The sequence below is a fragment of the Felis catus genome, chromosome E3 (genome assembly GCF_018350175.1).
Source record: "Felis catus isolate Fca126 chromosome E3, F.catus_Fca126_mat1.0, whole genome shotgun sequence".
NCBI classification, from domain to species: domain Eukaryota; kingdom Metazoa; phylum Chordata; class Mammalia; order Carnivora; family Felidae; genus Felis; species Felis catus.
This window is the reverse complement of record NC_058383.1, coordinates 3,878,816-3,903,379: the sequence shown is the minus strand read 5'-3', so window position 1 is coordinate 3,903,379 and position 24,564 is coordinate 3,878,816. Positions and strand designations below refer to the sequence as shown.

At 63.6% G+C, this 24,564-nt stretch overlaps 2 protein-coding genes and 1 long non-coding RNA gene across 4 annotated transcripts in view; 1 reads left to right on the top strand and 2 right to left on the bottom strand.

The window, feature by feature from the left end:
* Positions 1-931: 931 nt before the first annotated feature.
* AP5Z1 (adaptor related protein complex 5 subunit zeta 1) lies at positions 932-14,327 on the bottom strand. Of its 2 annotated transcripts, none has more exons than XM_045047348.1 (17): positions 13,975-14,327; positions 9,446-9,583; positions 8,995-9,181; positions 7,432-7,576; positions 7,121-7,233; positions 6,547-6,715; positions 6,065-6,205; positions 5,746-5,783; positions 5,506-5,668; positions 4,848-5,026; positions 4,076-4,218; positions 3,657-3,797; positions 2,937-3,048; positions 2,560-2,657; positions 1,981-2,113; positions 1,688-1,902; positions 932-1,478 (listed from the first exon to the last, which is right to left on the bottom strand). In XM_045047348.1, the coding sequence occupies exons 1-17, from the start codon at positions 14,136-14,138 to the stop codon at positions 1,208-1,210; spliced, it is 2,550 nt and encodes an 849-aa protein (XP_044903283.1). In that variant the 5' UTR covers positions 14,139-14,327; the 3' UTR covers positions 932-1,207. The 2 variants fall into 2 exon arrangements, with proteins under 2 accessions (XP_044903283.1, XP_023102218.1); XM_023246450.2 differs by lacking the exon at positions 13,975-14,327 and adding an exon at positions 12,457-12,613.
* LOC123382481 lies at positions 12,730-17,408 on the top strand. The gene is made up of 2 exons (XR_006590904.1): positions 12,730-13,136; positions 13,681-17,408. It is a non-coding gene; the product is annotated as an uncharacterized LOC123382481 (long non-coding RNA).
* FOXK1 (forkhead box K1) overlaps positions 17,309-24,564 on the bottom strand; it is a 70,009-nt gene continuing 62,753 nt past the window's right edge. The window contains exon 9 of the mRNA XM_023246698.2: positions 17,309-24,564. Within this exon, the coding sequence (XP_023102466.2) occupies positions 24,296-24,564 (269 nt within the window). The 3' untranslated portion in view covers positions 17,309-24,295.

The following is a 24,564-nucleotide window of genomic DNA, read 5'->3' as shown; positions in this document are numbered from 1 at the left end:
CAAAGCCGGGTCTGCCCCATCCCGGGAGGATCAGGGTGCCCCTTGGTGCGCCCCGCCCCATACCCGGCGCTCTGCTCCGAGGGCGCGTCACCTGTCGCCTGCCGGAAGTCATCCTGAGGCCGACTGTCGGAGCAGAAGCGGGCACCCCTTGCCCGGCCAGTCCCGGGTCCGAGACACCCCACCCCAGCATCCACCCACCTCCGCGGCTGCCGTTTCTACAGGTGCCCGAGCGGCCAACCGGCAGGGTCCGGGCCTGGGGGCGTGGTGAAGGCGGAGCCGGAGCCGGAGCCGGGCCTGGGGGCGTGGCCGGAGTCGGGGGCGGGGCTGGCCCGGAGACTCGCGCAGCAGCAGCACCACCTGGTGGCCCAGGGGCCCCCTCGCACCGGGTGGAGCCGGGGAGCAGCCTAGGGAGCTGGTGTGCGAGGTGGGAAGCTGACCTCAGTGGCGCGGGGGCAGGAGGCGCCGAGGCTGGGGGCAGTTTCTCGCCCCACCACACCCAGCGTGTCTCCCCCACTTGCTCTAAGGCTCCGAGCAGCAGGCGGGCGTCAGGGTCCCCGGGAACCACGGCCGGAGCCCCCTCTTAACGGCAGGAGGCTGTAGGCCTGAAGTCGCAGCACCTGCAGCCCACCTGGCAGGGGCCCCAGGGCCCATGTAGCAGGAGGAGGGGGAGAAAGGACGCCGAGCCGAGGCCCTTCCGGGGGCAGCTGCACTTCTGGGTCACCCTGCTTCCTCCCTGCCGGTATTCGGGCGGTTCTTTCTGGGACCTCCGGGACGCTGTGGGGACGAAGCAGGCAGGAACGGCCTCCGGTGTCTGGTGTAGCTGCACGAGGGTCCCCAGGGCCAGGTCTCGCAGACCAGCAGTGCACCCCCACTTCTGGCCCTGCCCCCCTGGGTGGAGGAAAGCGCACAGCCCCTGCCTTGTGCACACAGATACTTGCGGAAAGAGGTTTATTTTTGCTGTACCTTTTCTTGCCCGAAACCAGGAACAGCCCGAAACAGACCAAGCAGATGCCATCCAGCCCCAAATCATACCTGTGTTACCACACGGCCCACCAGGGTTGGAGAGAGACACAAAGAGCCACCGACTGAGGACGTGACGGTCCTGGCAAGCACTGAGGGACCCAGACCCACCCGGGCCTCCTCACGTCCCCTCTGATCACGGAAGCCGAGGCCCGACCCTCACGCCGGGCTCTTCGTCACCGTCCTTTCACCCCGGCAGGAGGCCCGTCTCCTTCTCCACCAGGCGGCTGACGGTGCGCAGGGCCAGGGGCAGGGCCGTGTTGGCGTCGCGGTGGTAGCGGGGCTCGGACACCTCCGTGCTGGGCGTGAGCACGAACTGGGCCACGCTGGGCATCTTCAGCAGGGTCAGCAGCTCAGCGGCCCGCGTGCGCACGGCTCCCGCGTCCTCCTCGCAGCTCGTGGAGCTCGGGGCTGGGCTCTGGGCCGGGGTCCTCATCTTCGACAGGAACAGAGAGACCCTGAGGATGAAGGGACCCGGGTCCGCTGCAGACGTGCCCCGCACGTGGAACGGGGCCCCCAGCTCGTGGGGCTCGAGCTGGAGAAGCGAGGCGGCGACGCCAGCAGCCTTCCCCCCGCGGAGCGGACATCAGGGACCGGGCAGGCATCCGGGGCCCATTCCCTTACCCACGGGAAGCCTGCGGGTTTCCCTGTCCGGCCGCGACCGTACCTGGGAATCAGGTCTTGGCTCCGGGAGGCCAGCTTGGTCAGCGTGGTCATGAGCACGGTGACGACCTGCGGGGGACACCTGGGGAGGGCGGCCGACGGGCGGGACTGGGTGACCTCGAACAGCACGGCCTCCAGGGCCTCGAAGAACCTGTTGATCTGCTCCACGGTGCACCGCCGGTCCCACGACACGGACAGATACTCGCCGATGGCCCACACCTGGGTAGGGACAGACCTCAGCCCCCTGCGGGCCGCCCGCCTCGGGAGCGGGGGTGCTGGCAGGGAGGCCGGCCTTACCACGGAGGCGAGCATGGCCCCTCGGCCCTGGATCCCGCTCACGCTCCCCACGAACTCCAGCAGCTCCTTCGCCAGCTCCACCACCAGTGACGGGTGCAGCGCGCACAGGGCCAGGAACCGCGAGCTCAGCACCCTGCCCGGGGAGGACCCAGGTGGGCCGTGGCCGCCCCCAGGCCCCGGCCCCTCACCCAGAACCACAGCCAGGGGACAAAACGGAAGGCTCTGAGCACCAGGTCGGGGTGCAGATAGTCCCGGCCCCTAAAGGAACCCGCAGCCCCTCCACCCCCGGGGAGGAGGCCGGGGCTGGCGAGCGGCCTGGGCACAAGCCCGTGTGCATCGGGCCCTCCGAACGGAGAACGGGCAGCCCAGAGGGCTCCATGGAGAGGGACCTGGGCCAGCACGCAGATCACAGACCTGGGGGGAGGGGCGGACACAGGGACGGAGCGCTGGCCCGGTAGCTGGGCCTGGGGGTGACGCTAGGTGGCAGCTGGAAGGAGGTCAGCCACAGGGGGAGCGGGGACCCGGAGCTGGGACCTGAGAGGGGACACTGAAGCCGTGGGGTGCGGGGTGCGGACCCACCTGTGCACGTGGGCCTCGTACTGCGGCACCTGAAAGAGGGAGTCGCTTCTCTCCAGGAGCAGCAGCGCCAGCTGTTTGGTCAGGGCCCCGTCGGCAAACTGGGGGTCAGGAGGGAGAGACCGACTCAGTCCCAGTCCCGGTGACATCACCTCACGCCACGCTCTGCTCCGGTCCCAGCCGTGTGCGCCAGTCCCGGGCAGGTCCCAGGGCCCCCGTTCTGGGGAGGAGGACGGGCCCCACCGCGGCTCCCACCCTTCCCCGTGACTCTGGCTGAGGCAGGCTCTGCAGAAGTCCATTGCGAGGATGCCATCCCTGGGCGCGTGTGCAGCCCGTCCTCCCTCCGGGCTGCCCCGGGGCCGCGGGTGTGCGAGCCTCACCTGGGTCACCGCTGAGAAGAAGGCCTCAAGCAAGGTGGGCACGGCCTGGGCGCACTGGACCACACGGGCGCAGCTGGCCAGGGGCTGCAGCAGCCGGTGGAGTGGCCCCAACCTGGAGGACACAGCGTGGTCCATTGAGTCTCCGCCCACACGCTCCCCAGAGCCCACACACACGCCCTCAACACATGAACGGTGGGCCGGGGCCTGAGGGAAGAGACGGCGGTCAGAGCGCCACGGCCCGGGCCACGTTCTGTGACACCGGCCTCCTCGGAGCAGGGCACGTGTCACCACGAGCGTCTTCTACCGCAGCTCTGCCCCCGTCACCAGGATGGAACACAGGGAGGGCTGGACTGGGGCCAAGCTGCGAGGGATCTGCAGTCAGGATGCCCTGTTCTGGTCCCCAGGCTCCTCCTCCTGGGGCGTGCTACGCCTCAGTTTCTCCATCTGTGCAATGGAATCTCCACGGCACGTACCTCACAGGGTCACGAAGACTGACCCAGGGAGCCGGCAGGGAGCTGAGCACGAGGCCCACGTCCAGGGAGCACCCATGATGTGGCCACTGCAGGGTGGCGGGGCAGGGGGGGTCGGCCGCGCCTGCCTCTTCGCGTCAGGAGGCACAAGGCCCAGGGGCAGAAGCAGGGTCCCACCATCCCTGGAGCAGGCTCTGGCCACACACAGCAGGTCCCAAGGCCTCGGTGCCGCACCCCAGAGTCCCCCCACCTCTCCGTGGTCCCGCTGGCCGTGGCACGCAACAGGTACTGGAGAAGACCCTGGAACTGGGGGTCCCGGGAGGCCTCCAGGCAGCTGGGGATCTTGAGGGAGGGGTCCCACAGCGGCCTCTCGGATGTGGCTGGCGACAACCTGTGAACAAGCAGGTGCCTGAGGCCGGGCTTAGCTCGTGGAAAAACAGAGCAGACGTCTCCGGGATATCACCGCACCCGAGCCAGCGGGCCTCAGGGTGACGGGAGCAGGCCGGGGGCACGGTGTCTGCAGGGCGAGGCTCCACCTGCGAGAAACGGGCTGGGGGCTCCAGGGCCCGGGGATGGCGCCGACGGGAGGCAAAGAGCCAGAGGGAGGCGCTGTCATCGGGGCAGAGCAGCGGGGGCGGGGAGGGGCCGAGGCACGCCCCCGGGGCTCACCTGAGCTGAAGGTCCAAGGCCGCAGTCAGACAGGGCAGGTCCAGCAGCGCATGAAGCACCTCCACGGCTGTGTCCGCGTCCACCAGCGACGGCAGCAGAGCCACAAACTCGGCCGTGAGCGGCGGGCTGTTCCAGGCCAGGAGCTGCAGGGACAAGCGAGGCGGCTCGATGGGAACGGGAGGGCCCGTGTGGGGTGCACAGCCCAGCAGCAGGGCCGTCGTCTGGGAGCCCACGGGCCGCCGTAGAGGGAGGGCGCCTGGGTCCCGGGTTGCCCATCGGCAGGGGTGAGGGTCCCTCCTGTGATCCTGGAGCCTGAGACGCTCCGGCCTGTTTGCCCTCTGTCCCTGCTCTGATTCTGCGTTCGCTTTCTCCCGACAATCAACGTCATCTCTTTCCACCTGCCGTGTTCTTTTTTTCCCCTCTGATGAAAGGACGGTGTCTCTAGCTGAATTTGCAAAGACCACGCAGTGACCACGACCGGTCACAAAAGACATCGGAAGTCAACAGCACCAAAGGGCTGGGCACAGCAGGCAAGGCTCCTGGATGAAGGGCTGACCGGATGTGACCATCTGGACAAACCCGTGAGAATAAACCGCCGTCAGGCCCCCCGTTCCTCTGAAGGGGGTCAGCACAGGGCTCTCCCCCCTGGCGTAGGTGCTGTTTCCATGTGACGCACGGACCCCCAGGCCGCCCCACGGTTCACCCTCCGTCCTATACACCCCCCCCCCCCGGCCCCCAGCCCCCGGCTCTGGCCGAGGACGACAACACGTGCCTTGAAGAGGTTGGGGAAGCTCCGTTTGAGAATGTCCAGGTTCCTGCCAAACAGGGGAAGGTTGTCTCTGCAGAAGCACGTGAGCTCGAAGGCCAGCATGGGGCTGTGGAAGAACTCGGAGGGGGTCCTGGTGAGCAGGTGCCGGAGGACGGCTTCCGAGTCCACCGCGGCCGCCTCCCCTGAAAGGCACCAGCAAGGTCAGGGCCGGGGCCCCGGCAGGTGCGTCCCCACCTCTGCTGCTGGCTGGGGTCCCTCGGGGTCACGGGCCAAGCCTCCGAGGCCACACGTGTCTCCAGGACACCAGGGGCTCTGGGGTGTCCACCCCGCACGAGAAAAACCGGCTGAACTACGTTCAGCTCTTCCCGAGAGTTTCTGGTTACAGACCGATCCTTCTGAGGGACGTGATGCGGAACGTTCTTTGGAAGGTACTGGGTTCCACGGCCCCTTCCACGAAACTCCGGTGAACCCTCACGGCCAGGAGTTCTGAGGTCAGCGTAAAGTCGCTACCTTTTCATTCGCTACATCGACCCGCCGAAAAACGACACTACCTGCTGCTCACAGTCCCTCAGAGCGCGAGAAGAGACAGGCTGTCCCAGGCCGGGAACCGGAAGGTTCTCCGGGCAGCCCCCGGGAGCCCAGGCTCAAGGCGGAGGCTCACCGTGGTTCAGAAAGAACTGCGCGATGGGCAGCAGCGTCCGCACCCGGGCCGGGTCCCCGCAGAGGCGCGCGTGCAGGGCCTTCAGGCAGGACAGGGTGCGGTACAGGAAGGAGGGGTCCTGCCTGCAGAGCACGTCCAGCACCAGCACAGCCTCCACCAGGCACTGCGGGGACGCGGGGACACGGGGTGGGCTCGGGTGGAGCCGGGGAGCCCCGCGTGCCCCGCCCGTCCTGCACTTACAGCTTTCTGTAGGTCTGAGTCCCCCTTCCTCAGGGCTCCTGCAGAAGGAAGACGGTCCCCCGATCTGTGTCAGTGTCACAACAGTGAACGAGGGGTACACTGTTCTGGAAGCTCGAGGAGAGGGCGGGGAGCCATCCGGGAGCAGAGAGCGGCCCCCGGGGCGGACGAGACATTGGGACAGATGCCCGGGAGGGCCGGGGACAGCTTCTGTCCACTGCCCGGCTCCCCGGGGTCTACGTCTGGAACACAAAGCCCCCAGGGAAAAAGAGGCTGCCCCACGTGCCCCACGGGCAGCCTGGGATGCGGCCCTGGGACTCACGCCGGGTGCTCTGCTCCGCCAGGCGCTGACAGTACTCGAAGGCTTTCTCCCGCAGCCGCTCCCGCGGGGGCAGCAGGCGGCCGGCAGTGGAGCCGGCCGACAGCACGGACAGCGTGGAGCCCTCCAGCTCCGACCTGTCGTCTGGAAAAGACAACGAGGCACTCGAAGGGCGCCCAGGCCAGCCCGTCCGGGGGCGTGAAAGTCACCGGGGCCGGTCTCAAGCTCAGCAGACGCTCCCGTGGAGCGGAGGTGTCCCCGCCCGCAAGTCCAGCCGGTCTACACCGCCGGTCAGACCGCAGAGGAGAAGGGGCTCAGGGGAGCTCTCCGGACACCCTGATGACGCCCGCCCTCCGTGATCACTCCGGATCCCGCCCCAGACCGGGCAGGGCCTCTCGGTGCCGCTGAGGCTCGGCCGGGGCTGCCGGCGCCGCCTGGAGCCTCCCCCAGGCCCCCCTTCCCGTGGCTCCCCCACCACGTCCCACCTGCGTCCGGGGCGCTGGGCCCCTCGGGGTCGCTGTGCAGCAGCCAGGCCCGCAGCATGGAGAAGGCCTGCACGTTCAGCCACTGGTCCTCTGTGAAGTGCTGGCCCGTGGACAGCACCGTGAAGAAATCCGTGGCCACCGCCCCATCCACCTCGGTGACAGGGCCAGGCTGCGGGAGGCAAGGAAGGATGGGCAGCGCTGTGGGGACCCGGGCTGGGGAGGGCGGAGACCATGCGGGAGCGGGAGGGAGCCCCGCCTTCACACCGGGTGTGGCCGTCCACGCTCGAGAAGCGGGGGTGGCCCCCGGAGATGCATAAACGCTAGCGCCCGAGTGGACGCGGCCCCGGCAGGTAAGCGATGCTCGCCAGCGCGTTTGGCACACGACGTCCCGGGCTGGGGGGCCGTGACCCTGCGAGACCCAAAACTCCCTCACCCAAGTGGAGACACAGAGGGATCATTCTGGAACCAAGGCGGGTGGAAAGATGGGAGGAGCTGAAGGGACCCCGCGGGCGAGGCCGGCCAACGTGGCCCGGGGCCGCCCAGGGACAGGAACGGTGGGAGTCCCTAGGCTCACCTGCCGGGCTCTGGGTGTGGAGAAGAAGCCTCCGGAAGTGTGCGCGACCCCTTGCTGGACGCTGGCGTAGCGGAGCCAGTCCACCAGCCGCTTGCTGAGCTGGTTGGTCTGGTCTATGGGTCGGTGGGGGGCGGGGGGGGAGCGGGGATAACAGGTGGGAAATACGTAAATCCCCAGATGCGGGCTGCAAGGGCACTCGTAGGTCTTTCTCGAAAACAAGCAGCTGCTCCCGAGAGGGTGCTGTGCCCCAGGCCGCCCCGGACCGCCTCCCTCTGCGCCGCCCGCACGGGCCTCTCCCGGAGGACGAATACCTTCGTGGAGGGTGTGCGGGGCGAGGTGGGTGATCTTGGACACGACTGGGAGCAGGTGCCTGGGACTGGGCCCCTCGGGCTGCCGGCTCTCGAGGATCCTGAAGACACGCTGGCCCACGCTCCTGACCTCCCCCTTCGGGTCACCCTTCAAACAGAACACAGGTGGACCGGAAAGCGGTGACTTACGTCGGCGTGAGAGCGACAAGTCATTTTGGTCTGAAAACTTCTGGAAAAGGACCGTCTGGTTCTGAAGGCTGCTGCTCTACTAGCATCGTTCTTTCGGTGACGTCACCTTTTACCCGTGTCCAGGACTGGGGCCTGGATTGGCCTTCACAGAGCTCTGCTGCTTCCCCAGAGACGAGAGGAGACAGGAGGAGATGGGGGTAGATAGGAATGGGGGCGGGGAGGCAAGAGAAAGCGGTAGGTGGGGGGGTGGGGAGGCAGTGGTGGGGGGAAGCAGGAGGCCGTGGGGGGGAGGCAGGGGAGCAGGGGGGTGGGGAGGCAGGAGGGGGAGGCAGGGGGAGGCGATGAGGAGAGGCAGGGGGAGGCGGTAGGGGGGGTGGGTGGGGAGGCAGGAGGGGGAGGCAGGAGGAGGCAGTAGGTGGGTGGGTGGGTGGGGAGGCAGCAGTGGGGGGAAGCAGGAGGTGGTGGGGGGAGGCAGGGGGAGGCGATGGGGAGAGGCAGGGGGAGGCGATGGGGAGAGGCAGGGGGAGGCGGTAGGTGGGTGGGTGGGGAGACAGGAGGGGGAGGCAAGAGGAGGCAGTAGGTGGGGGGTTGGGAGGCAGTGGTGGGGGGAAGCAGGAAGCGGGGGGGGAGGCAGGGGGAGCAGGGGGGTGGGGAGGCAGGAGGGGGAGGCAGGGGGAGGTGATGGGGAGAGGCAGGGGGAGGCGATAGGTGGGTGGGTGGGGAGGCAGCGGTGGGGGGAAGCAGGAGGTGGGGTAGGAGGCAGGGGGAGCAGGGGGGTGGGGAGGCAGGAGGGGGAGGCAGGGGGAGGCGATGGGGAGAGGCAGGGGGAGGCGGTAGGTGGGTGGGTGGGTGGGGAGGCAGCGGTGGGGGGAAGCAGGAGGTGGCGGGGGGAGGCAGGGGGAGGCGGTAGGTGGGTGGGTGGGTGGGGAGGCAGCGGTGGGGGGAAGCAGGAGGTGGCGGGGGGAGGCAGGGGGAGGCGGTAGGTGGGTGGGTGGGGAGACAGGAGGGGGAGGCAAGAGGAGGCGGTAGGTGGGGGGGTTGGGAGGCAGCAGTGGGGGGAAGCAGGAGGTGGCGGGGAGGGTAGGCAGGAGGAGGCGGTGGGGAGAGGCAGGGGGAGGCGGTAGGTGGGTGGGGAGGCAGGAGGAGTGGAGGGAGGCAGGGTGGGTGGGGAGAGGTTAGTGTTTCTGTCGCTTCTACAAGCACACAGGTGTCGGAGAACTGGTACAAGAGCGACAGCCGGAAACATGGCCAAATGGAGGGGGAGGCCAAGCCGAGCCCGCCTGTGCCGCAGGTCGGTGCCCGCACAGGGGCCGTGCGCCGGCACCCCAGGGTGACCTAGGGCAGGGAGGCCCACTTAAGCAGGGACGGCCACATTACCTGGGCCAAGAGCACAGAGGCCACCAGACTCAGCTGCCGGGTGCTCTGGATGTGGTCACAGGACAGGGTCAGGTCGTCGCGGGGCGACGTCTCTCTCAGGATGGAAGCGCACAGGAGCTGGAGCTGCTCGGGGCACTTGGGCGAGCACAGGGTGGCCTGCAGCAGGTGCACGCAGGTGTCCTCCAGCCTGGGGGGGGGGGCAAGGCCGTGTGAGCAGGGGCCATGTCCCAACAGAAGCCCCCCTGGGGCCACCGCCCCGGACCGTCCGGCAGGCAGAGAGAACGTTCTGGATCCGAGGGCCTTCAGCACTGGCTCAAGTGGACATAAGACTCAAGCGCCAAACGCGTACGTTTGCGCCAAGCTGCCCCGCGCTGACGGGTATCCGCCTCCGGCCTCTCGTGTCGGGTGCCTGGCCCGGGGCCCGCAGCACCCCAGAGACCATCACACTCACTTCCTCTTGTATTTTGTGGCTGACACGATGAGGAAGAGCCTCTGCAGGGCGTCCACGGCGTCGGGCCCCAGCTCGTCCTTCTGCAGCAGGTTAACGACCCGGGAACAGAACTTCTTCAGCTCTTCGTCCCGGATGTCCCTGAGCAGAGAGCGAGGTCAGCCACCTGGTGTCCTGGCAGAGAGCCATGGACAGAGCAGCTCTCGCACGGGAGGAAAGGCCCATCGAGCAGGGTAGGCCGGGTGTGGGCGGGAGAGCGATTCTACCATCCCGTGGCACCTCTGCCTCTCGTGGGGACCCACCTGATTACCCGGCCTGGTTCCTCCCTCCCTCCCTGGGGCCCAGCCATCACCGGGTCTCCTCCCCCCTCCCCTGGCGGGCAGGGCCGTGGGGAGACCACCAATCCCGACAGCAAGCCCCGATAGAGACCACACGCATTCGGATTTGGTTGTCCCAGGAGCGGAAGAACTAAAACCGATTGGTTTTAGGAGTCTGTATTAAGGGAGGTTTAGTTTGAAGTAAGTTGCTTTTCAAAAGATCCGCTCAACGAGCCTTGACCTTCTGGGACAAGAGCAGAATCTCATGTATTAAAGGACAAGTGTAGTGACACGTAAGGTGTGACTACCACACACAGCTTCTTATTCCAGGGTTTAATCTGCCTGGTTAAAAATAGTATCTGTTGAGCGTTGACAACTGGTAAGACATTGAACAAAGTCTCAAAATGGAAAGCCGGTTTTAAGTTCTGTTTCATTCCAGAAGCTAAGAGAAGATAACATGCCAAGGAGACGCGGTCCTAGGGACCTCCGGGGTGGCTGGGGGGGGGGGGTCTCGGAGAAGGCCCCCATCTTTCCCCGAGCCATGACTGAAGGCCACCGAATCCCCACTGGACCCATGAGATGCTCGAACTCGGGAGAGTCTGGAAATTTGAACCACTACAGATGGGGCATCTCCAGACTTGGGCTGATGAGAAGGTTAAGCAGACATCGGGAGCTGGGGTCCTGGGGTCCTGGGGCTGCATCTCGTCTTTCCTGTTCTTACTTGGAGGCTGGCGGATAAATCTCAATGAATCTGCCACCACTTCAGGTCTCCCTCTCCCCTCCCAGCCCATTTTCATTTTTGTTTCCCTTTGACGTAGCCAGAGTCGGATTCGGTGACCTACCACGTAACCGGCGCTGTGGGGGGAGGACACAGAAAGACAAGAGGCCAGGCCAGGTCGTTTCTAACCGGGTTAATGGGACTGAAGCTACCAGACCGTCTCAAAATAATATGGGAGGCTCCTCCTCCCAAATGAATCCTTTCCAGCATGTTCCCCATGTGGCAGGATGCTTTCTAAAACCCAGTCTGCTCCAACCCCTCAGTGGCTCCCCAGGGCCATCAGAGCCAAGCTCCTACCGACCCTAACAATGAGTAGAGGGTCCCTGGCCTTCCTTAGTTGGTCTAAGAATCCCACAGTTCTGTTTCCCCTGCTCTTGCCCCCGCCCGGGCATGGACCTTCTGCCTGAAATACCCCTGACTTTATCCCTTGCTGGTTATCTCCTCATGCCGAGCCTCCGGTTGGCTGGAGCTTCTGGAACCGCCCCCTGACTTGCTGCACTCTGCACACCCGTTCTCAGAGCCCCTGTCCTTCACTCAGTCTTCAGCTCACAAGCGACGCTCCTGGCCGCTTTGTCCACCCTTGCCTTCCAGCTCTGAAGAATTCAGAAACAAAAACTCACTCCAAATCCTAACTCCCGGACATCGGCAACTTAAAGTGCTCCCCCAAATCACCGGCTTCATTAGAGCCAAACAGAGTGAAAACCAGTGACACCTGATAGGGACTAGCTTTCCTCAAACGCTGAGAGAGAGGAATTGCATCACACGTGTATTTCACTTTTGGATATCGAACCGCACTCTACCTTCAAACCACCCACACTCACCCGCCAAGTCAGCGCGAGAGAAATATTTAGATGGTGAGGGCTAGTCATCCTGCCTTTCATTCCACGAAATTTATGACCAGGAGCAGAGGGGAGTTGGGAGAAGTAAACCCACTGAAGTTCTGAGTGGGTGTCTGCTCTTAGTGTCGTCTGGCAAGAACGTGGGCGTGGCCATGTTGCATCTTGAGGGAGAGGCTAGTATTTAAAGATACCTATTTTCACTTCCTACAACCCCTAAATTCAAGTGAGCAAGAACCATAACATTGGAACTTGAATATTGGAGTATCTGCCCAACAGTGATGGAGACATAGACGGGGCCACAAATCGATGAGGCACTTTCCCAGCAGGGTCATTTTGGCCACATATTTTTGCCCCGTTCACAGCCTTTGGAACCTAATATACATTCAAGATCTCACTTCACTAAATTACAGCGGCTTCAGCGATCCTAATCCTTCCCACCAATCGGTCCAGCGCCAGATCGAGTTTGGGGTTTTTTTAAAAAAAAGTTGACCACGGGCGGTTTTTTGGATACAAGTAGCTTCAAGTCTTACACCATCTGATGACGGTGGCGTTTTAGCCCTGGCCCCCTTTCTGCTTTGTCTCATGACTGGTTAGTTGGCGGGCAAAGGGCTACCGATGAGTTAGTGGCGATCCAGGGCCAGCTGGGGGCCAGAAGCAGGTGGGTAATTTCTCCACTTATCTAATCCCTCCGCAGGAAGGCGTCTTTCTAAATCGCAAAATCCTCCCTTGGCTCCCCCACCCCTCGGATGGTATCAAACTCCTGAGCCTGGCGCTGTGCTCGCTGCTGTGGCTCAGTTCCACCAGGCTCTCCAGCCTCTGGGTGGCTCTGTGCTGCTGACCCCAAAGCATGTGGGAGCTTCTGGCGTGGGGCGGGGGTGGCTCTCACCCACAAGCCTTCGCCAGTCCGCGGGGCCCCATCCCGGGCCCCCAACCCCAGACTTGGACGGCGTGGCCTCCCCGTCCCCCTGGTCGCTAGAGCGGGTCCAGGAGGGCTGCTTAGAGTCGTCACGCACGGGTCGCCTGAGACAACCTCCCCCCCCCCACCCCCCGCCAAGAGCCCCCAGGGAAAGGTCGGGGCACCTGGCCTGGTGGAGCAGACTCTCGGCCCCCGCCGTGAACATGTCGCCGCCGCCGCCAACACCGGCGACTCCGGGAGTCCCGCCCGCAGCCCGGCCCGCGGCCCGCCACTTCCGGGTCGCGTCACGTGTCGCGTCACGTGGGCGGGGCGGACAGGCCGCCGACCAATGGGCTTTGGTGGAGCAAGTCCGAGGGGGCGGGGCCGTCAGCGCTCGCCCACGGGCCCAGGTGGGTTCGCGGTTGCCTCAGTGGGCTGCGGACCCCGGAACCTTGCGACCTGGGGCCCCGAGACCCCGGAACCTCGCCCCTCCCCCGCGACCCCGCAACCCCCAGCACCCCGTGACTTCAGCACCTCAAGGCCCCAGGTCCTCCCCGATGGATTCCGGGTGCCCGGTGCCCTTAGGAGGCGGCCTGCCTCCGGCCGCAGCGCCGTTGTCCCACTTGTAGGCGGTTACCTGACCACAGACGACACCGCCTTCCGCGGGTCCGCTGCTCACTAGGACCTGAAACGTGAAACAAACTGCGGCGTGTGGCAGTTTGCAGGGAACAGCCGAACGCCTCAGCAGTGTTTTCTTCTGAGGCTCCCCTCTGTGTGGCACCGATCTAGGCTCTCATGGTGCTTTAGAAAGTCTTGCTCGATGCCCACCACAGCCCCGGGCTGCGGGCAGCAGGCCTAGAGAGGAGTAGTTCTGGGGGAGGTGTGGCCACAGTATTCCCACCTGCAGACTGGGTGGAGGCTCAGGGCGATGCCCCGGGCGGTGACCATGGTGGGTGGGAAATGCTGGGCTGGGCAGGCAGGGTGCTGGCGGAAAGGGTTTCCAGAGGGACTGGAGCCCAACGTGATCCCAGAGGCCCTCGGGCCTAGGGGTGGGGAGGGGCAGGCCTACTTCCTGGGGCTTGCTGCACCTGAGGGGGGACTGATGTCGGGCAGCAGGATAGAGAGTGGATGGGGTGGCCCAGGAGACAGGGAGGTCGCCCCAGTGAGGCAAAGGCCACCAGGATGGCAAGTAGGCCGTTTCAGCAACCGTTCACGGGGAGGATTTGTAGGACCTGGGGGCGGATTTGGGGACAGGAGGGCGAACAGGGAAAAATCATGGCAACAGCAGGATTCTGGCTTTCCGGGAGGTGCCATTCCCTTGGGATTGGGGCAGAAGAGGTGGAGTTTGGGGAGTCATTCATTCAATGAGCGAGCGAGCGAGCAATGACTGAGTCCCTTCACTGTGCTAGTGTTTCAGGTTCTGGAGAACAAGGGAGCAGGGGAGGGGGGGCCTTACCCCCCCCCCCCCCCCCCCCCCCCGGAGCTTACAGTCAGCAGGTGGTCAATGATCGACTATGCAAATGCACAGCTGCCTAGCAGTGGTAAGTGCTATGGAGGGAAGATAAAGCTGAGTGAAAGCAGGGCGCTGTGGGAAGTCGGGTATCTGGGCAGCGTGGTGGGGCAGGGGGGCCTCTGAGGGATGAGCAGTAAGGACACACCTGATGCCGGAGAGGGGGCGGAGGGAGGACCAGCCAGGCACTCACCTGCCAGAATCCCGGACGTGGAGGTCTGAGATGCCGCGCCGGCACCCAGGAGGTGCTGAGGGCGGCTGGTGCCGGGGACCTGGAGACGGGGCCGCAGAGTGACGAGGAAGGGAGCTGGCGGAGGGAGTCTGTCCTGGGCGGTCTTTACGGGAGGCCTGCTCCATGCCCAGCACCGCAGGTCAATGATCTCCTCGAACCGGGGGACAGCTCGAGTGGTTTTATTACCACCATTTGAAGGATGGGTGGACTGAAACTGGGGAAGGCACCCAAGGTCACACACCTGTCAGTGGAGAGGCGCTCGGAACCGGGGGGGGGGGTCCCCGGGGCAGCCACACTGTGCGCTGCCTGCAGAGGAATGGCCAGAGAAGTAGCGTCTGGGAGAAGGCGGGGCCGTGGAGGTCAAGTCCTGAGAGCCGCTGAGCCTGCGCGCGGGGCAGGCACGGACTCGGCCCAGCTGGCACAGGTCGGGGCCAGTCGGGCGAGAAGCACCTGGCTGTTCTGTTCGATCCCGTAGGCACGGGGAGTCGCAGCTGCTGCCGGGAGTGGGGAATGGGCAGCAGGTGGGGCGGGGGGGGGGGTGGTCCCAGAGCCTGGAGGGGAGGAGGCACCTGCGGGCGGCTGGCCCCGGGCCGGGCTGCAAAATCTAACTGCAATCCACTGCCCTGCCGTTGCTGGAGCGTTTGCTGCAGGAAGCGGCCAGGAGCAGGAAGCACCCTCCCGCCTTGCGGGAGCACCCGTGTTCCGTGTTGAAGGGAGAGGCTGGCGCCGCGGGGCCGGGTCTGCAGAGCCCCAGCCCTGGAATCACGAACACACACGAAGTTGGGTGTGAAAATACCGGCGGATAGCTCACTAATGACCCGTGGTTTTGGTGCGAGTTTACTGGCTCATTGGGCCACCGCATAGACATCAGGCCCAAAGGTTAATGGCATTGGGGAGCCTGGGTGGTTCGGGCAGTTAAATGTCTGACTTCGGCTCAGGTCGTGATCTCGTGGTCCATGGTTCAAGTCCCCACGTCGGGCTCTGTGCTGACAGCTCGGAGCCTGGAGCCCGCTTCCGATTCTGTCTCCCTCTCTCTCTGCCCCTCCCCTGCTCGCACTTTCTCTGTCTCTCAAAACATGAATAAACGTGAAAAAAATTTAAAATTCAAAGGTTAACGGCATTTAGACCTACAAAATTGGAGACCTAGAAAGGAGTTCAAGTACTAATTTCATAGCTTAAAAAAGTGTTTATTGAGGTAAAACATGAGGAACACCAATTCTGAGTGAACTCAACGAGCTCTCTCATTTCTATTATTCAGTGGCACGAAAGTAAACGTTCAGCTAGCTCGTTGGGGGGCACAAGGGCTGGCTCGTAGCGTTTGATAATTTCCGTGGTGTAAATACTCCCCAAACGGTGGAATTCCAAGCTGCCAACGCGACGTCACTGGGCAGCCGGGGGAGCCAGTTACGGTCGGACGGTCCACCCGCTGTACAGACGCCATGGGTGGGGGTGGCCCAGGTAGCAGCGAGTGACGAGTCGAGTACTCACTACCTTTGTTTCCAATGTAATTTAGAGAATTAAAATTTTTACCGATGGCTTTAGCAACGGGCTCACAAAATTCCTGGAGGTGTGGCAGGCGGCTCTCACGAGCGGACCCCGCACACCAATGTGAGGCCACACGGCCGCCGCCCCACTGGCTCGCGGTGCCTCGCTTTTGTCACTGTGCCTTAGTGCTGCCTGCTCACGCTTCCTACACGTGCCAGCCGACGGCGTTTAGCCTTTGCCGTGGCTCAGCCCGACGCCCCGAGAGGCGTCCGTGTGGCGGTCTCGAGCCGTGTTGTGTTCGGCGTGTGACTGCAGGGCGGGTCGCCGCTCGCCATTCTACCGTCGGCGAAGAATGACTCGGTTGGTTTCCGGATTCTGGCAGTTGTGCACGCAGCCGGGACGCAGTCTGTCGTCTGCGGGGGGTGCGCCCGCTGGCTTTGGCACGCACCCCGCTTCACGAAGCGGCTTCGCCTGCACCGAGAGCTTGGCCGTGTGCCGGGGCCATTCCCTCCCTCTCCGCGCACACACACCCCAAGCACCTTCCCAAGGGTGATATTTGACTGCTTCTTACAACAACGTTTCCATTTGTGTAAACTGGCATCTTAGGGTCTTACTAGTGAGAAATGGTCGTCTTGATCAAAACTGAAACTTGGGGCGCCTGGGTGGATCAGTCGGTTAAGCGTCTGACTATTGATTTTGACTCAGGTCACGATCTCATAGTTTGGGAGTTCGAGCCCCACATGGGGCTCTGCACGGACGGTGCAGTGCCTGCTTAGGATTTACTCTCTCTCCCCCTCTCCCCTTCTATTTCCCCAAATAAATCAATTTTAAAAAACTTAAAGAAAAACAAACTGAGACTTAAAAAGCTACACGTTTCAGAAGGACGCTAACTAGCCAGCGGAGCTCACAGAGCTTATTCTCACTCTTGCTCGTCATTCGGCTAAAATCCTGAAATGTCCCGACTCTGTTAAGGTTGAGCTCAGGCTTACAGTTAGCATCTTGCGGTGGCGGTGGGGTAAGGTGAAGGAAAGCAGGGTTCAAGCTTCAGTTACAACCGCAGGCAACCGCAAAACCCGAGAGAGGCCAGTTGTTTGGCTCCACGAGGGGACGGGGTCACGTGCCCAAACGCTGGAGAACCTTGACCAAAGATGCGTCTGTGACAAATGCACGTTTCTATGAAACCCCAAGTCAGGACTGGCACCCTTCTTACGACGGCTGAAATCGTAAACCCGGCCGGGCTCTGCAAAGGCGGGGGGGGGCTCTCACCGCAGCTGACGTGCACGATGGCCTTTAATGCACAGAACACTGTGAGGCAGGGGCCCCCATTTTGCAGATGAAGAAACAGGGCTTCTTGGAGGCGGAAGCCCCCCCCTGCTGAACTGTGAACCCAAGTCTGTCCAGGCTCCGCCCCTGGTGGGTGCGAGGGCCCACCCGCGAGGTGGCTACGGGCGTCGGTGGGCTTCCCCAGCTTCGCGGTCGGTGCCTGGGAGCCGGTGGAGGCTCCGCCGGCCCCTCTCCGTCCAGGGGCAGATGTGACTCGTCCTCCCGTCCCTGGAGCTGCAAACACGCACACTCAGGGAACTCCCCGGGGCCCAGGCCAGGCCAGGAAATCACAGGCACCGGTCCATTGGCTTCTTCCCGGGAAAGGGCTACCGGGCACAGTGGGAGAAAACACACCTTCCCCAGGAACGGCCCCCTGGGGTCAGGCACCCCCCCCCCCCTCCGCCCCGTGCCAGGGAGCAGACAGTGGCTGGGTGTCCACCCGTCTGTCCCTCAGCAGTCACTCACAAGGACCACACAGAGCCCCGGGTCACTTCTGTAATACATAATTTTATTTCTGGTTATAGAAACAAATGCTAAGAGGAGAACCAGAACTTCCCCATCCACATACAACAATTTAATAGATAAAAGGACAGTTAAAATAAATGGAAAACAAAAAGTAGAAATTTGCAACTTTGTTATAGCTTTAAAACATTAACGTCTGATACAATTAGAAATCACATTCAGATCTCAAACTTTAAAAAAAAAAAGTATGGCTCCTTATTAAAAAAATACTGTATCCCATTTGAAACGAAAACGCAGGCAGGCCCAGCGAGGTGGGCCTCTCGTCTTTCCGAGGACGGGAGCGGACGGGACCGCGGGCCGTCTGCCACCTGCCACCTGCCGGGGCATCTGGGTCCCTCCCGGGAGGGCTTCCCGCAGACGGACGCCCGCCGCGGGCCCAGGGAGCCGAGCCCTGCAGCACAAGCCACTTTCCCGTCCAGCGTGCCAGAACCCAAGTCTCCACTGCGTGGGCAACCACCGCTTTTCAAGCACTGATGATGAAACATACGGTGAAAAGATACTTCAGACAGCCACTGTACAAACACGCTCACGCGTGCACTCACCCCCAACACCCGCCCCCCCCCAAGTCACTTTACAGGGAAGGTAACAAGCCTCTGTACTGGTTTAATCCCTCATCATGCGGGCCGTGCTGCGGGCACGGGGTTTGCGGGGCTGATCCGGGCGAGAGTCTGGGCCCCACTTTTGTCTCATTCCTCCTTCACCCCATCCTGAAATACAGACTGAGCCGCGTAAATTAAGTATCCGGGTATCCAGAAAGCCTTCCGGGCAGGGAGCTGGGAGGGAAGCAGGGAAGGGCCAAATTTAAAATGCTTGATTTTAAATCCCATATTTGTGGATTAAAAAAGGAGAGGAGGAGGAATGTGGGTCAGTTAACACAGAAACTTAGACGTGATGAGCTTAAGAGGCAGCAGGCACAGGTTGACATCCTTCACGCCAGTTAACTTTGTGCGGGGAAAACCCACCCGAGTCAAGGCCCTTTTGCAGTGCGGCCAGCTGGCTCAGGGCGACAGGTCACTGGGTGCCTCGGGACTCTGGGAGACAGCTCAGAGGAACGGCCCTGCCACTGCAGCTAAGGAAAACATTGTGCAACGTGCCAGACGATGTAACAGCAACCCAGGGCATGTGGCCTGTCTACACGGCCACATCCCTCCCGGGCCTGGCCTCCCCAGCACTTTCTACTGTTTCTGACGCGGAGTAAACCACCAATAAATATTTAGATGAATCAAATGAGCAAACTATTCCAGAAGAGATTCCCGAAGAGAATAAGCCAGAATTCTTCCAATCATCATCTGAGTCCTAAAATACCTGGGTTGGAGCAAAGAGGAGAGAGCCGCCTGGAGACTCGCCGGCCCGCCTGGGACGAGACCAGAACCTGCGGAGGGAGCGGCGGACGCAGCTCCGCCTCCCGCCGACCCCCGGGGCCTGCCCCTCATGTTCCCCAGTGCACCCAGATGCCAGCAGGTGCCAGGAACGGGGACAGACATGCCCAGAAATGAAGTCACTGCTCCGTTCACTCTTTGCTGAATCCTCACGGCCAAAACCAGCGGTTAGGAGAACTGAAAGAGACGGGGTCCCCAAGCCTCACTAATGCAAAGAATTTCCTCCCAATCCTGTGTAGCAATGCAGTGCAGCCTCAGCCCCGGGCGGCGGGCAAAGCTTCAGAGGAAGCCCCGATTGGGAGCGACCGGCAGGAGGGCCTCCAACCACTAGCTGGCTGCGCTCCAGCGTCCCGGGGACCAGGCGTGTCTGGGGGTGGAGGCAGGGGTCGTTTTCTAGACGGGAGCCGGGCCTCCCGCAAGCAGCCGGCACGGACACTCGCTCTTATGCGGCGGAGGCACCGTGGGGTCCGTCAGGCTCGCGGAAGTGATCCTGCGGATGTCTGACCTCCGTTTAGCTGTCCTGTGTCCCCCCTCCTGGGGGGAGCAGGCGCAGGCAGCACCCTATTTTCTTCCTGGGGCCCTGGGGCCTCTGCGAGGACCTCCTAGGACACGGTGGAGAGGCAGGTCGTGGAGCGAACCTCCAAGTGGCCGCAGGGCCGAGCCGGGGTTGCCGAGCGCCTTGGCAGAGACGGCCCCACACGGCTTGGGGCCCCTGAGCACCCTGCGGGACAGGCGGTAGCCTCGCTCAATGCAGGAGGAAAACGATTTTCCTTAAACGCAGTCGGGCAAGCGGGCCTGTGTTATTTCAGTTTGGAGAACGCGCCTGTGGCTGCGTCACAAAGTCCCGTCCTGGAGCCGGCACCGGGGACAACAGTGGAGATCTCGGCCAGCTCCTGGGGCTGCCGAGGACCCACCCGGCCGGGTCCTGAGCATTTAAAACCTAACGCGGGAGGCGAGGCCTCGGGACAGAATGCATAAAAGGAAAGGACCGTATAAAACTGGAAAACAAGCTGAAAACGAGGGACAGACACCCTGCAAGAGACTGCGGGCGCGGCCACCCCTGTGGAGGCCCGTCTGGAGGGCGGCCCCACACGGGCATGCGGACAAACTTACATTCTTCTCAGAAAATATTGCTTCGAGGCTGAGGTATCACAAAGGCGGCTTGCGGGGGGGCTGGGAGGAGACGTTCTTTGCTTTAAGCCAAGCTAGCAGTGGGGCTGTGGGTCGGGGGGACCCGGCGGGGACTGTGGGTCGGGGGGCCTAGTGGGGACTGGCGGCCACGTGGCCGGGCTTCCTCTTAGCAGCTCTGCCTCTTGGGACCCGCAGAGAGTCGCGGTGCCTAAAATAAGCAGCTCACGATCCCCTCAGCATCTGTGAGCACAGCTGCCCTTGACCCCTTTTCTGGGGGAGCTACCGCCTCTCAGGGGCGCGGGGGGCGGCGCTGTGTGACCCCGAGATGGCCCTGCGTCCCGCACGCAGTCGCTCGAGGGCAAAGCGGAACGTGAGGCGTTTGGAGAAACACACACCCACGGGACTCACTTCTGGGCTCTAAGAGCTCGGGGAACATTGTTTCTTCCCTGACGCTTTCTCACGTTCAACCACACGTTCAACTAAGCATCTTTTTTCAAAGGAGGCCTGTTTTTGTCTCTATAACGAAACTGACCCCAAGACCGAAGGCCCGCCTTCTTCTCCTGAACTCTGAATGGAGCGACCTTGTGCGCTCCCTCTGGACGCTCCGCGGAGACCCAGTCGCAGAGGAAAGAAGGGCACTGATCGAATCATGCCCGCGGCCCCAAACTGGTCTTCCGCCAGCCCCGGTGAGGAGCAGGACAGGGACCGGGAGGTCCCCGCTGAACCCATCGGGGCGCGGCGGGGCCCCCACCCCCCGGCCGTGGCAGCACGCCCACCCCGCCAGCTCGAGAATCACAGAATAGTCATTTTAGTGACTCAGAAATCCCTCGTCACCTTCGCGGTTTGGCCCGGCTGTTAAACAGAGAACAAAGGGAAGACCTCAAGCCTTGAACGTGAACCCACCAGACCGAGAGTGGGGAGTTGACGGGAGCGGCTGTAAGCACGCAGACCTGTTCCCCCCACCCGGCGCGGGGCTCAGTGCACCCGGCCATCGGTCCTGCGGTCCCCAGGGCGTGGGCCGAGGCCGAGAGGGCTGTGTCCCAGGACAGGGGTGGGGGCAGTTCTGGCAGGTGTCTAACCTCACCGGGGGATGTGAGCCCTGTCGCCTTTACGACTTTACAGAGAAGGCGGAAAAGGACATCTGCCGGAGCCCCTGACGCTCTGCCTCAGCCCGTCCTTGCACCACTCGGGACAGTGTCCGCGGCAAGAAAGACGCTGACCGCTCGTGAGGTCCACCCTACGGTGGCAGGGACCGTGCCTCTGTGGCCTTCTGTGCCCCGCACCGTGGCACTCACTGGGCCCTGTGACACGGCCCGTGAGCTCTGGGTACAGGCCTTTTCCTTCCATTGCCCACCAGACCGTCCAGGTGGGAAACGCTCAGCTACTGAGTAGTTACTTCTGTGACTTCCTTCCTGTGCAGAGAGGGTGTTTTCCTGCATCTGGTGCCGGTCGATGGGGCGACAGGTCAAGCAGCAGACAGAAGGGAAGCCGGGTACCAGGGGGAGAGGGCCCGAGTGCCCTGTGTCACGACGCAGGGGAGGCGGGCCCTTCCCAAAGCCCGCACACCTGCCTGGCCGCCCCCTTCACACGCACCTGGGCCCCCGGGTGACCAAAGAGAAGGTTCTGAGACCCCTGAGACCACACTGACACCAGGATGGTGCCGGGATCGAGCTGTTTCCGCTTCTCCCCCACTGGTGGGGGCTGGCCCACCCTCTACAACCCACACCTGTGGCGGGTCACACGTGGCCAAGATTCTGAGGGTCGCGGTTCCTTGGTCATTTATAGCCTGGCACTCTTGCTTCCGGCGTGGGGGGGAGACCATCACTCGGTCGGCTCTGGGGGCACCGAACGACCTTTTCGCTCTAAGGTGCATCTGGTCCCCAGGTGCAGGCTGCCCTCAGCCTTCTGGCCACCAGTCCCAGGCCAAGGGTGGGCAGGAGCAGGCCCGCTCTTGGGTCAGAGGACCGTGAACCCACCCAGACGCCCACCGTCCGTGAGCCCGGACGGGCAGCTCCCCCAAGGCCTAGCCCTGCCCCTCTCAGTCCCGTGAGCTCCCCACGAGGCAGAACCCACCGATGGACACCCTGCCCTCTCTCGTCTTCCCTCTCCTGGAACCACTGCCCGAACATGGGGTGGGTCATCACCAAAAATGAACGGAAACCAAAGCGTCTCCAAAGCCGGGCAGGCAAAAGGTCGGTGCCAGACTCACCAGACCCGGCGAAGGCCCGACGCTCTTCCGTGCCCACACTGTCCCGTGTCCGCGCCCACGCTGTCCTGCGTGTCCCGTGCAGGCTGCCGGCCCAGCGTTCCCACGGGGGCAAACCTGGGGCCGTCCTGCCGGCCGGTGAGCAGATACAGTCCCCTCGGCAGGACCTCCTGACAGCCGACCTGAAGGCAGGCCCTGGGTTCGGATCCTCCCAGGTGAGGCCCTCGCAAGGGGCAGACTGCCTGTGCAACGCCCACCACCCCACCTGCCCTCTCACGCACACACCAGACGCTGCGGCAAAGGACAGAGTTTATGAAACAGAAATCGCCAACGCGGAACAGAGTGCGGTTTCCCACCACCGAGGATGGCACGCCCGGCCACTTCCACCCCAGTGTCACCGGAGGCAGTGGGTGGGGACTTCACAGAAGAGCTTCTCTCCCAGTTGAAGCTGGCGCCACAGACACGAGCGGTTTGGGGCTTGAAGAACGTCGGACCAGGTGTCACAGGCCGGACGGACGGGAGGACGCTCTGTATTTGTCCTCGGCGACTGACGACCACGGCAGTGAGACAGAGCCCGTCCGCCCGCCCCGGCCACGGCCCGGCCACGCTCGGCACATAAGCCCGTCTTGCCTGAACGGCCTCGAGACTGTTCTGCGGTTTCTCCTTCGCTCCGAGCTGGCGCCTGACCCGGCCCACCAGGCCCGCTCCTTCTCTCGGGGGCTTTAGGGGCCGAGCTCGCTCCCTGTCGCTGCCGCTGGGGTGGCTGGGGGCCTGGGGAGGCAGCTTTGCTGGTTGGAGACCGATGCTGAGGACAGGCGACTTCCAGGAAGAAAAACTGTTCCTGCTGGACTTCTGTGCAGGGCCCGGTGTCCACTGTCAGAAAAACCAGTGCTGGGGCGGCCGGCCGAGTTCAGAGTCGCTTTTCACAGACCACTTGACGTTTCCTGAGAAATGTTCTCCGAGAGGAGCTGAAGAGCTAGAACGCGGCCCCCAAACTGGGCTATAAACCAGGAGTGCGGCGGCCTCACCTCCGGCTGTGGTGACGGCTCCGGGAGGCACGGGGCGTCTGTGAGCGCAGGGCCTCAGTCCCGGGGAGCCTGGCGTCACTCGCTGGTCACGCGGCCAGGTCGCAGGCAAGACCGATGGAGGCAGCAGGAGCCGAGCACAGGGGCGGTGCGGCCCCGGCGCTGCGGGCACAGGACACGGCCTGACTTACAGCAGGAGGTACGTGTCGAGTGGTAAAGCGACCGCCACTTGCGGACGGTATCCGAGAGGCGCCCGCCAGCGCTGTGCGTCCCACGGCGTCCAGGCACCGGGGCCTCAGGCCCGCGGAGGACACAGGGCTCGCCGGTTCCCGGTTCCGGGGCCTCTGGACGAGGACCCTCGGCCGCTCCCGCCCACACGGCTTTCGGCCCTGAACGCCAGTCTGGGAGGCCGTCGATCTTTCTTGAAGTTAGCAGACAGAGCGGCAGGACTGACTCGTCACAGGATTGATGCCAGTAGGAAGCCCAGGCCTACGGCCGTCACGCTGTCCACAGACGCAGACCTCGCAGACACCTGCTTCCTTTCGTGCTTATGTCAGATTTGAGACGAAGCCTGAATCCCACCGTTTCAACAAAATAGGAAAGCCGAGCCTGAGCCCCGCACCCCAGATTAATGCCAATGCTTTCTGTGTCGCTACTTTAGGGAGAAAACCCCACGGGACGCTCCGGGCTCCGGCAGCGCCTGCCTCTCTCCTGCGCGCTCCCAATCCGCCGCAGAGAGGACCCGTGCCGCTGCCGTCCCCTCCCTCGCACGACGGCCTCCGTCTGGGCCTCCGGGGGCCACGGGTGCTCCGGCAGCCTCGCCTCTGCTCGCGGCTAAGTCTGCCCGTGATCCGTTCCTCCAGGCGCCGGGCCGCGGCCTCGTCCCCCACGCCCTCGGCCACGGGCCCAGGAGAGAAGACGGTGCAGGAGAGAAGGAAATAAAAACAAAGAATTCCCGAATCATACAATCAGCGGTCTGAACTTGTTTATGTGTTTTGTTTTAAACCACAGCAGGGGCAGGAGACAGAACAGGGAGGACGAGTGCATCCAGGTGCGGGTGGAGGCCGAGACCGTCCTGTCCGTTTGGCACGTGCGCAGGTCACCGTGGAGCCTTCTTGTCGCGGTCCGCAAGCGGCAGGGGGTCGGCGGTCAGGGCCTGGCTCCAGAATCCCTTATGGCGAGCGTCCCACTCGGCCCGTAGGCAGGCATCTTCACTCCCCGGTTCCGGGTCCCTGCGGGCCGGCGGCCGTGATCACCCCGGCCTGCGCGGTCACAGTCCCACTGGGCTCCTCTACGCGCGACCTTTTGACCTCGGGCTCCCCGGTGGAAGAGGCGGCGGAGGCAGCGGTGGCCGGGGCGGTGGCGGTGGTGGCCGCGGCCGCCGCCGGCTCCTCGGGCCCCACCTCGCACACCCGCGTGACCACCACCGGCGTGGATGAGCTCGCCTGGGCCGCCAGGAGTTGTAGGGGGCTGGTGAGGG